The following is a 13,187-nucleotide window of genomic DNA, read 5'->3' as shown; positions in this document are numbered from 1 at the left end:
CGAGGGTGACACTGTGTGCTAGTTAGCTAGCAAATGGTTTCGCCCCAGCTTCCCACCTGCTGTGTATCTTAATCTTCTTTTGGACTAGTGGTTGTGCCACTAACAAGCTAGCTAATAAGCTATCACTCGCGAGGCGGGAGTGACCGTCGCCTCCGCCTGTAGGGGACTGTTTTAGTAATGACGGAGCGCAGGCAGGAGCGAAGGACACGGTCTACTGTTATCCTAGCTAGCAAGGATGACTCCAGTAGACGGGGGCGGGAAAAAATTATATTTCCCTTTTTTGACCCATATTCAAAATTGTCACACAAGCATGAAGATGTTGCGCTTGAGAGAGAGGGGGGGGGGGGTCATGAAGGAACCAATGGGATGCTCGAGTGGGACGCCCAGAATTGCGGGATGCAGTTGCAGGCTGTGGTCAAAGTCAAGAAAACGTTGCACAATGTTACTAGCTAGTATCCGCACTATCCAATCCTGGCTGTGGCAGCAATGTGACAAACGGTTGTTCTCCAGTCACCAATGCCGTAATGAAGTCAGAGTAGCAGGAAAACTCCGAAGTCTTTTTGAGTAGAGGGATGGGGCTCTTATCAGAAAGAAGCTATTTCTTTTTGTTTTACATCTTCATAATTTTGACAGAGGGACATTATAAATGGGTAAGTCAACCTACGCGTTAAATAGCTTTCTGGACGGGAGACTTTTAACTAAGTAGCTAATCTCTTATTGCGTATCTATATTTAGCTTGCTGTCAATCACCGGTAGGTAACGTTAGCTAACTAAAGTGTGTCAAGCGAGTTAATCATTGTCAAAAAGCAAAGCAAGGCCTGTTCACTTTTAGCCGGTGTTTGTTCAGCGTACAGTTGTCTTGGTAGGTAGTGTAGTGTTAGCTAGCATCTATCAACCAGCATCATTTGGCCAGCTAAAGTACTATAGCTACAAATTGTGCAAGCAGACAGTTAAGCCAATGTGAGCTCCGTGTCGGCAGGCGATTGCTAGCTAGCTAAATGATATTGTATAGTGACAATTCGTGTAACGAACTAACTAGGACGCAAACAGCCAGTTCTAGCTAGCTAACCTAACCCATACATTGCGAAATATTTTGCGTCACTGTCACGCGATTATCATGTAGCTAGACGAAACTCATTCAACAAATGCAACAAGATAAAGGAAATGACCACGTTTTTCACAAATTTAATATTTGCGTGATATGGGCTTACATGTAACATAGTCGGTCTCGAGAAGTGAGACAATATCTTTAAAGCCACTGATATGCATCCTCTATCCTGCTCCAATAAACAACTTTTATTGCGAAGTAAAATACAATATAATCCACACTAAAATAAACCCAACCCAAAGCAATTGTGTGCATTGTGTTATTCAGGGTTGGTCTCGTGGAATGGAATTCAATAGCCCTTTGCCAAAATGGACAATTGCTGTCTTTGTACTCGCGGATTAATTTGCATCCCCAAAATAAACTAGGGGTGTATTCATTAGTCGGATTCCGTTGCAAAATGTTTGGTCTGTTAAATGTTTTGCAACGGAAACCTTATACGGTTTACTCTAGGAAGAACAACACGGAAATAACGGGAGGAACCTACCTACATTTGTCCAAAATAAACTATTTTCCATTTGGAGTAAACGGTGTCTGTTGCAAAACGTTTTACTACAGAATTGGCTTAATGAATACACCCCAGGACTCCTCATTCCTACAGTCAAATAATGTCCCATACACAACTCATGCAGCAAAAGGGCAATTCATTTTAAGATGTGGAAACAGTGTTTTATGGGGTAACAATAGAACCATTTTTGGATACTGAAAGTGGAAACTACCGTAATTGAAGACCTGTATTCTCAAGGAAAGAACTTTAGTTTCTTTCTGAATTTCACCTTTCAATCAGACATTTTAATGACATTACTCAGCCTGTTAAGTGTCTGGCAATCCTCCTCAGAGGCAACTGATTAAGTGGTTTGTGGCAGATGGTGGGGGCCTTCAACTTCATCCCACATTGAAACACAAGGCCTGTGTGTCAGAACAGACAGGCTAGGAGGAGGACGGCTAAGGTCTGGTCACAGAAAATAAGTGGGTTAAAGGCCTCAAACACACCCCACTTCAAAAGCATGTGCAATAAGTTATGATACATGTTGGAAGTCATTTGACAGTAGTTTAGACGTAAGTTCAGTCTGGTTTGTCTTAGAGTTCATCTTACTTGAAACCCCTGACAGTGACAATTAGGGAACCAACCAAGTCTCATTCAGGTGAGACAACCACATTCAAAAGAACAGGGCACCAAAGGGAATATAGTGTACTGTGCATTATCAGTCAGTGCAACAAAGAGAGAAACGTGTGCTGGAAGTCAACCATCAAAATAGTAAATCAAATTAGCAAAGAGACCAACAGCACGTGATTGATTGCCAGAAGTTAAGGTTGCATTTCGGGACCTGAAACACAGGGGTTCTCTCGAGGTGCATAGTAGACTAATATTACATTCAGATCTGGTTTAGAGAAAAAAAGTAAAATGAACCCAAAGGTGCAGAATAGGTCGGCTCACTTCTGCTTTAATTTAGAAAGAATATAATTTGGGTTTCAGCTGTCTTTAGCATTGAACAAAAGCATAGAGTGCCTTTGTGATATTCCTTGACATTTACACAGTAGGGCAATTCCACAGAAACATAATTCTGCTGAGTCTCAGATTTTCACCTTAAAATCAGATGAGGTTGATGGGAGGTATAGGAGGACGTTCTCATTGTAATGGCTGGAATGGAATGCAGAGAAATGTGGTTTCCATAGGTTTGATACTGTTCCATTTATTCCATTCCAGCCATTACAGTAAACCCATCCTCCTATAGCTCCTCCCACCAGCCTCCACTGCCCAAAATGTATGCCAAACAAAAACCATTGATTTAAAAGTTTACAACTATATGCACAATGACTACTTTGAACAATTGAAACAGAACATTTCACAAAAACACATTTACTGGAACTGTGCAGTTTGGTAACAGAATTCAAATCACATTTTATTTGTCACATGCGCCGAATACAACAGGTGTAAACATTTACAGTGAAATGCTTACTTACAAGCACTTGTAAGAAAATATTTATTAAATAAACTAAAGTAATTTAAAAAATAACACAATAACGAGACTATGCACAGGGGGTACCTGTACTGAGTCAATGTGCGGGGGTACAGGTTAGTCGAGGTAATTTGTACATGTAGGTAGGGGTGAGGTGACTATGCATAGATACACAGCGAGTAGCATCAGTTTAAAAACAAAGGGGGGGAGACTTAAATGCAAATAGTCCGGGTGGCCATATGATTAATTGTTTAGCAGTTTTATGGCTTGGCGCTCTGATACCTCTTGCCGTGCGGTAGTAGAGAGAACATTCTATGACTTGGAATTACGGTGAAATCATTTTTTTATGTGACCATGTTTTCTAAAAACTCTGTTAAATATCTGCTCCGAGTAATCAGGTGTCAGCTATGACATGGCACCTTGAGTTAGAAAACATCTCTTTTGGTTATTGAACTACAGTACATTATACTGTACTCTAGTGTGCTGTACTGTACTAAACTATACTCTACTTTTGACTGTATTTTACTCTACTCTGCTTCACTGTACTGTACTGTCCAAACTTGTGAAACATCAATGTCTACGATAGGAGCAAATCAGAAGCACTTACCAATCATGGACATCTATGTTTGTGCTAACGTCCGTGGACATTGAAATCAAGGCCAGGGCGGACTGACCAAATTGAAACTATTTTTCAACGTCCATGGATGTCTGGTGTCGGTCGATACTAAGTGGGAGAGGGAGGGCGTTGTCCAGAATGTTTTCACACTCTCGCCTTTGAGCATCAGACAACAGAAAGAGAAAGAAAACAGTTGAACATAACAGTATGTCAGTGGAAGAGAGGACAGTAGCAGGTGACCCAACTGGTTGGTGTTTGTACTATTTTTGGCAATTTTCTGGTGTTTTGTGGTGGAAAACTGACCATTTCGAGCATATCACCTCATACTAGATAGACAGGCTAGAAATGTTTTAACGATGAATTCAATTGCCACTACCTGTTGCACACAACAAGCTTCCATTCTCTCTGTCACAAGGGGATTTATGTCTGATTTTAAGATGAAATCGTCAACCCTGTTCCAGTTAACCCTTTTACTTTATTTGCCACTTAATGGGCACTTACTTTAGTATTTTCTTTGCTCTGAGAAAAGGACCAAGTAGGAAAAAACAGTCCACTAGTCTATATACAGTGATGCCTGACACCAGCTTATTGTAAATTGAGACAATATCCTTTCCCCTTACCCCCAATACAATCTATTCATAGGTTGCACCTCCGTCACTCGGTTGCGTCATGCCATTTGTTATAAACGTTCTCAAGCCACCCTCTACCGGCGGCGCCATAGTGGTGCCCTAAAGTGGTGATAAACCCAGTCATTCTGGACGGAGGCAAACTACTGTTTCGTCTAAATTACACTATAGTTCCTGGAACTACGATGGCATTGCTAGTCAAATATTCAGTACAAAACTACTTTGGCAGCATTATCATGTCGTCAAATTTAATTTAGACAGATGGCAATGTTGTCATTAGCTAGCAAAGTTCGTCAAAATTACCTAGCAATTCAAAATGATGACAAAAGTTTTCCTACTACACTGAACATACATGTAAAGTGTTGGTTTCATGAGCTGAACAGAAAATACATGAAATATTCCATACACAAATTGTGCACGAGTGTGTTTTATATCCCTGTTAGTGAGCATTTCTCCTTTGCTGCGGTGTGGCATATCAAAAAGATGATTAAACAGCATGATCATTACACAGGTGCACCTTGTGCTGGGGACAAAAGGCCACTTTTAAAATGTGCAGGTTTGTCACACGACACTATGCCACAGGTGTCTCAAGTTTTGGTGCTGAGGAGTATTTCTGTCTGTAATAAAGCAGACAGAAATATGGCTGTGCCTGGCTGCCAAGTGGGTGTGCCTATGCCCTCTAAGGCCCACCCATGGCTGTAACACTACCCAGTCATGTGAAAGCCATAGATTAGAGCATAATGAATTAATTTAAATGGACCGATTTCCTTATATGAACTGTAACTCAGTAAAATCTATATTATATTTTTGTTCAGTATAGTTATTTGCCTCCTTTTGAATGTCATTGTATTTCCAAGCCACTGTAATGCACTTTTGATGAAATCTTCATCAGAACTCATTGACGATGCATTGAGTAGAATGCTCAGTTGGGCATCAGTCCAAAACGAACGTTCAAATAACTGTTTTTCTCTATGAAGTAACGATAGAAGTAGCTGATGCCAATGGGCTACATGGACACTGAAAAGACCATTCAAAGGGGGAAATATAGCATGTATGTCAACAGTTCCATGGAAGTGTTTGTGCAGGTGTGTGAGTTTGTATATGAATGGAAGTGTGTGGGATGGTGAATATGAATGTGTAGGAGGGTGGGAGCGAATGGGTGTGTGACTGCATAGAGTATATGTTGGGCGGGAATGGATGAGTAAGTCTGGGTGTAAGTGTGTCTTTGAGAGGTAGGCAAGACGGGAGGTTGGGACAAGCTTGGGTAGGCAAGACGGGAGCTTGGGTGGGATTAAAGGGGAGAAAACAGAAAGGTGGAGAGGGATGGGTTTGGCTTGGGAGAGAGCGAAGGAAGGATTTAACTATACTACAATTAGGGCTGTCTCCGACAAAAATAAAATGTTCTTTCGACCAATCGATTGGTCAATTTTAAAACGTGTATTTTTCCATATAGACGCATCTTATGTGTTTTAATCAAATCAACTATACAGACTGAGCTTGTCTGATGCTTTAATCGCACTGTTTGATAAAATAATTAAGGCACACAAATGACTAGAGGGAGTCCGATCGCAATTGATTTGATTGTGGCGGACAGCGAGTGGCTGTGTGACTAGCACCCATTGTCTCTCTCTCTCTCTCCTCCCTGCTGCAGCAACTACCACAGAACATCAATAATGCTGTCCGTGTTGCTGAAGCTGCAACATAATTACAGCCATTTCTGACTGAGAAGTTCTGTTACCGAAATCCTTCATTTGTTTATGAAAAACATTCCCAACTCCTTCAACCCTTGCTCTCTTTACTTGACACATGTATGCATTGCATGCACTTGACCAATAGGGGCTGACCTATAGCATATCATAATCACATCAATAAATTGTTATATCAAACTCCAAACACCGTAACACGTGACAGAAAAATGGATGCAGAGGACGTGACGAATAAACTCGAAACGGGGGAATGTTTACTGGTTGCTCAGGAGGTAAAGGGGAAGTCAGATCTGTGGAATACATTTGACTAGTTGTGGAAAATACTGGAGATCAAGAAAAAGAAGGTAAGGATCAAGCGCTGTGCATATGATTTGTGCCAAACAGGTGCTGTTAGTTTAAATGATAATTTTCCTGACCGTTTGGAACCCTTTTAAACGACACTAAATAAATTATAAGCATACCAGAGTCTGTAACGTTCTTTTGTAAAGCCTTTATTACAGCGAAGACAGAACGGTTTATGTATTGTTTATGCAAATGTATGAAAATCATAAATGTATGTAAATCATTTCTGAGTGTTGGTGTGTGCCCCTGTCTATCCGTACATTTTAAAAACAAGAACATGGTGCCGTCTGCTTTACTTAATATAAGGAATTTGAAATTATTTATACTTTAACCTTTTATACTTAAGTATATTTTAGCAATTAAGTAAACAAGAAAAGAAAGTCCCTTTTTCAGGACCCTGTCTTTCGAAGATAATTTGTAAAAATCCAAATCCTTCATTGTAAAGGGTTTAAACACTGTTTCCCATGCTTGTTCAATGAACCATTAACAATTAATGAACAATTAATGACACTAACAGCTTACAGACGGTAGGCAATTAAGGTCACAGTTATGAAAACTTAGGACACTAAAGAGGGCTTTCTACTGACTCTGAAAAACACCAAAAGAAAGATGCCCAGGGTCTCTGCTCATCTGCGTGAATGTGCCTTAGGCATGCTGCAAGGAGGAATGAGGATGGCAGATGTGGCCAGTGCAATAAATTGCAATGTCTGTACTGTGAGACGCCTAAGACAGCGCTACAGGGAGACAGGACGGACAGCTGATCGTCCTCGCAGTGGCAGACCACGTGTAACAACACCTGCACAGGATCGGTACATCCGAACATCACACCTGCGGGACGGGGTACAGGATGGCAACAACAACTGCCCGAGTTACACCAGGAACGCACAATCCCTCCATCAGTGCTCAGACTGTCCGCAATAGGCTGAGAGAGGCTGGACTGAGGGCTTGTAGGCCTGTTGTAAGGCAGGTCCTCACCAGACATCACCGGCAATAACGTCGCCTATGGGCACAAACCGACCGTTGCTGGACCAGACAGGACTGGCAAAAAGTGCTCTTCACTGACGAGTCACGGTTTTGTCTCACCAGGGGTGATGGTTGGATTTGCGTTTATCGTCGAAGGAATGAGCGTTACACCGAGGCCTGTACTCTGGAGAGGGATCGATGTAGAGGGTCCGTCATGGTCTGGGGTGGTTTCTTTTTTTGCTGAGTTTATTATATTGGGTGACTTTCACTTTTACTTGAGTTACTTTCTATTAAGGTGTCTATACTTTACTCAAGTATGGCAATTGAGTACTTTTTCCACCACTGTAAATGTGGAAGACACATTTCCCTTATCCCAGCACACAGACCAAGAAGGCAGTTTTCTGATGTTGAATTGTAGCTTACATGGAGAAAAATACACAGTGATTTCATTGTATATCCCACCAGGGGCAAAGCTGGTGTTTTTTGTTGTTGATAAAATTCAAGCTATATTAGATCAAATCCAGACAGGAACTATTATTTTAGCAGGTGTCGTGTCTTTGGCTATGCCGGATTAAGTGATATGACATGCTATTCTATAAAATCCTTTCTCTGTAATTAATATTACCTGATTGAGCTAATCATGTAAATGTAATTAAGTAGAAAGTCGGGGCACCACAAAATAATATTTATAGAGCAGTTATCTTCCGAATAAACTCTTAAAGACCTAGTCATATTTTACATCAATAGCAGTCAATATTAATCGTCACCTTATTTCAGTCTCATCTGAAAGCTGTAAATTCTTGGTTATCTTCACGAACCCTGGCTAACAAGTTGAATCAGCAATCCAAAATTGGGTTTAATTTTTTATTTACTAAATACCTAACTAATCACACAGAATTACATATACACAGAATGAGTCATACCTTGATTACAAATTATGTCATAAAGGAAAACGTCCCTAGCGGACGGAACAGATATGACAGCTGGTTACTCAAAGAAAAGGGGCTGGGTTTGAGTGAAAGAGCGGGAAGACTGAAGAACAAAGGGAGAAGTGATGTCTTAGGCAGCTACTCTATCGTAAATACAGAATCTTATGCATTCTAAATTACTGCCCATTTGGAAAAGGAAAATGCAATAAATATTTACTCTGAGCTGCGCTTCAATAGGTTGGTGGTAGATGGAAGGCCGTGTTGCCCAACAGAGTCCTTTGACCTTTGAAGAGTGTCTCTGGTGGTGAACGGGAAACGTTGTAGTGTCGTCGTTGTGTGGTAGATGGGATACTCTGTCTGTCCTCTCCTAGCCCACGTTTACAGCGGCCGCTGCTAACTCAACGGCTAGGAGGTATCACTTCTGTAGCGAATAAGAGTTCAAAGTTCATGCCATTCGCAACCAAAGCTCACGCTGAGGTTGGCTTCGTTCTGTAGTTATTATCTGAACCCTTCTGACATCGGATCGTCATCCTAATGTACCCGGAACAGGGAGTTATATTGTTGTCAAGGCTTTATATAGAAAGGGAGAGGAGGGTGTGTTTCATAGTTTATAACCAATGTCTCTTCACGTGGGCGGGCCACTGAGTCGGGCCTAATTCACTCATGAAAACCCAATTCTCACATTTTAGAAGCTAAAATTACATTTAATCTTCTCACAAATAATTTCATATTTAAACATTTAAATTGCACAAAAATTCCATGTGAATCTGATAACTATAATGTGTAGACTTTCCACTGTACAGTTTGTCATCCTATCATTGATGAGAATGTCTCAGATGACAACCGAACTGACATCATATTCATTAAGTACCAACGCATATGTTCAACTGGTTGGATTACCAAAATATGGTTCATTTCCCCCCCACCTTCTGATGTTCCCAGAATCTCTATATTAACCAAGGGATTTTCAATAGTCACATCAGTAGGGTAGAGAGGGGAAAAAAGGGGGAGAGGTATTTATGACTGTCATAAACCTACCCCCAGGCCAGCGTCATGACACAGGCGACCTAAATCATAGAAATAAAAAAGGCAAATTCAAGGGACCTCCAAAGAGGATGAGAGATGTCATCTCTACAAATAATGTACAGGACACCGGGAGTTTACTATTCCCAACTACAAAAGACTACTAAAGCTATTAAAAGCTATTAAAGAATTGATTCAAAAATGTATTTCTTTTAAATGCTCTGAACCATTTATAGGCTCCCGAGTGGTGCAAGGCACTGCATCTCAGTGCTAGAGGTGTCACTACAGACACGCTGGTTCGAATCCAGGCTGTATCTCAACAGGCCGTGATTGGGAGTTCCATTAGGGCGGCGCACAGTTGGCCCAGCGTTGTCCGGTGTTGGCAGTCATTGTAAATAAGAATTTGTTCTTAACTGACTTGACTAGTTAAATAAAGGTTCTGTTTAAAAATATATATATATATTTTACTGGGTTCACATAGTGATATTAGATCATTCTCCGGAATAATACTTAGACATTTTACGTAGACCCGAAATGTATTAAATACGTTAAAAAGAAATCCTTTTACCATTACAACTGTAGACATAGAGGACAGAGAAAAGCAGTTCCCCGGTATAATGTGGTGTGCTTTTAATCCCATAGCCCTGACAAAATGAATACACACCAAACCAGTTATAATTATAAAAGATCAAAATGTGTTAATTAGAAACAATACAATTTAATGACCATTTTAAAAGCTATGAAAATAGTTGGACTGATCCTTCTTAGAATCAACAACCCTGAAGCAATTAACAGCAGTCAAATTATCACAAACAGAACTCCAAAAATAATTTAGACACTGATAAATAATTTGCCAGGAATTGATGGCTATTCTATTGAGCATTTTGGGACAAAGTAGCACCCCTATTTACACATGACAACACAAATGTTACTCAATTCAGTGCTTCCTAGTATCAAACAGTTATTTCAGTTCTATTAAAACCAAGAAAATGTGGAGTCCCCTCTTTTTATTACAGACCCATAAGTTTAATAAATTGTGGCAATAAAATAATATCAAAGCTCATAAGCAATAGAATGGCAAAAGTCTTACCAGACCTGATACATATTAAAAATAGACACTTACAAAAATAGAACATGTTTCAGTTTAATATAAGATATATATTTTTCAATATTTGGTGTTGATGCCGAAAAGGCTTTCAACCATCTTGAATGTTCTTTTCTGTTTAAAACTTTGGAAGCTTTCTAGCTGAAATAATACATTTAATAAAAATATTATTTAAATGTCCTAAAGCAAAATTATACACAAATAATACATTCTATGATGAAATTGCTTTAGAAAGAACATCCCTGTCTGTGCACCTTTCTCCCCGCTCCTGTTTGCACTGGCAATTGAATCACTTGCAAAAATAAATAGACAGGACTCAAACGTAACAGGTATTGGTAAACATGAAAATAAACTTATTTGCAGATCTGATATACCTGACCAATATTGGACACTCAATGCCCCCATTGCAAAAAAATATATATCTGAATAGTTTCAAGATAATCTCAGGATATAAAATGAATGTGGAAAAAAGGAAATAATGGCAATAGGGAAAATTTAAAAAAGCATTACTCAATCCTTTAAGTGGACCATAAAACATATAAAATACTTACACTAAAGAGGAACAATGGGTACACATTCAAGATGTGCATGCTCATCCCCAGAATCTTTTTACGTGTCTATTTTCTAAGAATAAAGATAAGAACTAGTGTTGTCACGATACCAACATTTTACTAACGATACCAGGCCAAGTAGTATTGCGATACCACTAAAATACAGTGGCCTAGCGTCCTGTTCGCCCTGTCCCCCGGACGCTTTTGCAGAACGTTAAGAAAACGGGAACATGTGCTACTCAAACTGGTCACTGAAATTCACACTTCTATTCAATACAACACATTTGAATTTAACGTCACACTGTTCTCTGTGTGTGTGTGTGAGAGAGAGAATCTACATGTCATTGTGGCAGTAAGGGGAAAACACTGCATGATACCTAATTTACTCTTCAGTTGACATATACACACTCTCTCCCTTCCTCACACTCCCTCTTTTTCCGCCCTCTCATAAACACACACCTCTCTCTCGCCCGCAAACACATACTGCTCGCAGCTTTTATAGTTTAGACTTACATTAGGCCAATATGAATCCTACCTTTGAAGCACATCTCATGAGTAGCAGACCCTTTTCCTTTTTTTACTGTGCCAATCAAATTTGCCTAGACCTACTGTCAAGTTACCAGGTTGTTAGCTAGCTAGGTAACATGACTGAACAACGTTTCGTTATCAAACCAATAATTAGCGACCCAGGATTAATTTAAAACGGCCCGCGACATGGTTTGTGAAATTATATACACTTAACAAAAATATAAACGCAACATGAAACAATTTCAAAGATTTGACTGAGTTACAGTTCATATAGAAATGAGTCAATTGAAATCTATGAATTAGTTCTACATCTATGGATTTCACATGACGGGGAATACAGATATGCATGTTGGTCACAGATATCTTAAAAAATAAAGGTAGGGGCGTGGATCAGAAAACCAGTCAGTATCTAGGTTTGACCACCATTTGCCTCATGCAGTGCGAAACTCTCCTTCGCATAGAATTGATTGTTGTCTGTGGAATGTTGTCCCCACTCCTTTTCAAAGGCTGTGAAATTGCTGGATATTGGCAGGAACTGAAACACGCTGTCGTACATGTCAATCCAGAGCAACCCAGACACGCTCAATGGGTGACATGTCTGGTGAGTATGCAGGCCATGGAAGAACTGGGACATTTTCAGCGTCCAGGAATTGTGTACAGATCCTTGTGACATGGGGCTCGGCATTATCATGCTGAAACATGAGGAGGTGGTGGCGGATAAATGGCACGACAATGGGCCTCAGGATCTTGTCACGGTATCTGCATTTTTAAATTGCCGTCAATAAAATGCAGTTGTGTTCGTTGTCAGTAGTTTATTCCTGCCCATACCATAACCACCATGGGGCACTCTGTTCACAATGTTGACATCAGCAAACTGCTCGCCCACACGACGCCATACACGTTGTCTGCCATCTACCCGGTACAGTTGAAACCTGGATTCATCCGTGAAGAGCACACTTCTCCAGCGTGACAGTAGCCATCGAAGGTGAGCATTTGCCCACTGAAGTCAGTTATGACGCCAAACTGTATTCAGGTCAAAATCCTGGTGAGGATGACGAGCACGCAGATGACTTTCTCCGAGAATGTTTCTGACAGTTTGTACAGAAATTCTTCGGTTCTGCTAACCCACAGTTTCATCAGGTGGCTGGTCTCAGACGATCCCACAGGTGAAGAAGCTGGATGTGGAGGTCCTGGGCTGGCGTGGTTAAACGTGGTCTGCGGTTGTGAGGCCGGTTGGACGTACTGCCAAATTCTCGAAAACTATGTTAATGTTATTGTAGAGAAATTAACATAAAATTCTCTGGCAACAGCTCTGGTAGACATTCCTGCAGTCAGCATACCAATTGCACGCTCCTTCAAAACTTGAGACATCTGTGGCATTGTGTTGTGTGACAAAACTGCACATTTTAGTGTGGCCTTTTATTGTCCGCAGCACAAGTTGCGCCTGTGTAATGATCATGCTGTTTAATCAGCTCCTTGATATGCCACACCTGTCAGTTGGAGGGATTGTCTTGGCAAAGGAGAAATGCTCACTAACGGGGATGTAAACACATTTGTGCGCCATATTTTTGAGAAATATGCTTTTTGTGCGTCTGGAAAATTTCTGGGATCTTTTATTTCAGCTCATGAAACATGGGACTAACACTTTAGTTGTTGCGTTTTATATTTTTGTTCAGTATAAAATGTTGGTATCATGACGTTTTGGTACTGTGATATTACCGTCGTATCGGTA

At 40.4% G+C, this 13,187-nt stretch overlaps 1 protein-coding gene across 1 annotated transcript in view; it reads left to right on the top strand.

The window, feature by feature from the left end:
- Nucleotides 1-447: 447 nt before the first annotated feature.
- LOC139560673 (NPC intracellular cholesterol transporter 1-like) overlaps nt 448-13,187 on the top strand; it is a 28,872-nt gene continuing 16,132 nt past the window's right edge. Inside the window, exon 1 of the mRNA XM_071377674.1 lies at nt 448-650. Coding sequence (XP_071233775.1) covers nt 573-650 — 78 coding nt within the window. The 5' untranslated portion in view covers nt 448-572. The remainder of the gene's footprint in view (nt 651-13,187) is intronic.

The sequence above is a fragment of the Salvelinus alpinus genome, chromosome 30, assembly GCF_045679555.1.
Source record: "Salvelinus alpinus chromosome 30, SLU_Salpinus.1, whole genome shotgun sequence".
NCBI lineage: Eukaryota > Metazoa > Chordata > Actinopteri > Salmoniformes > Salmonidae > Salvelinus > Salvelinus alpinus.
Note: the sequence above shows the minus strand (reverse complement) of the source record. Positions and strands in the feature narration are given on the sequence as shown.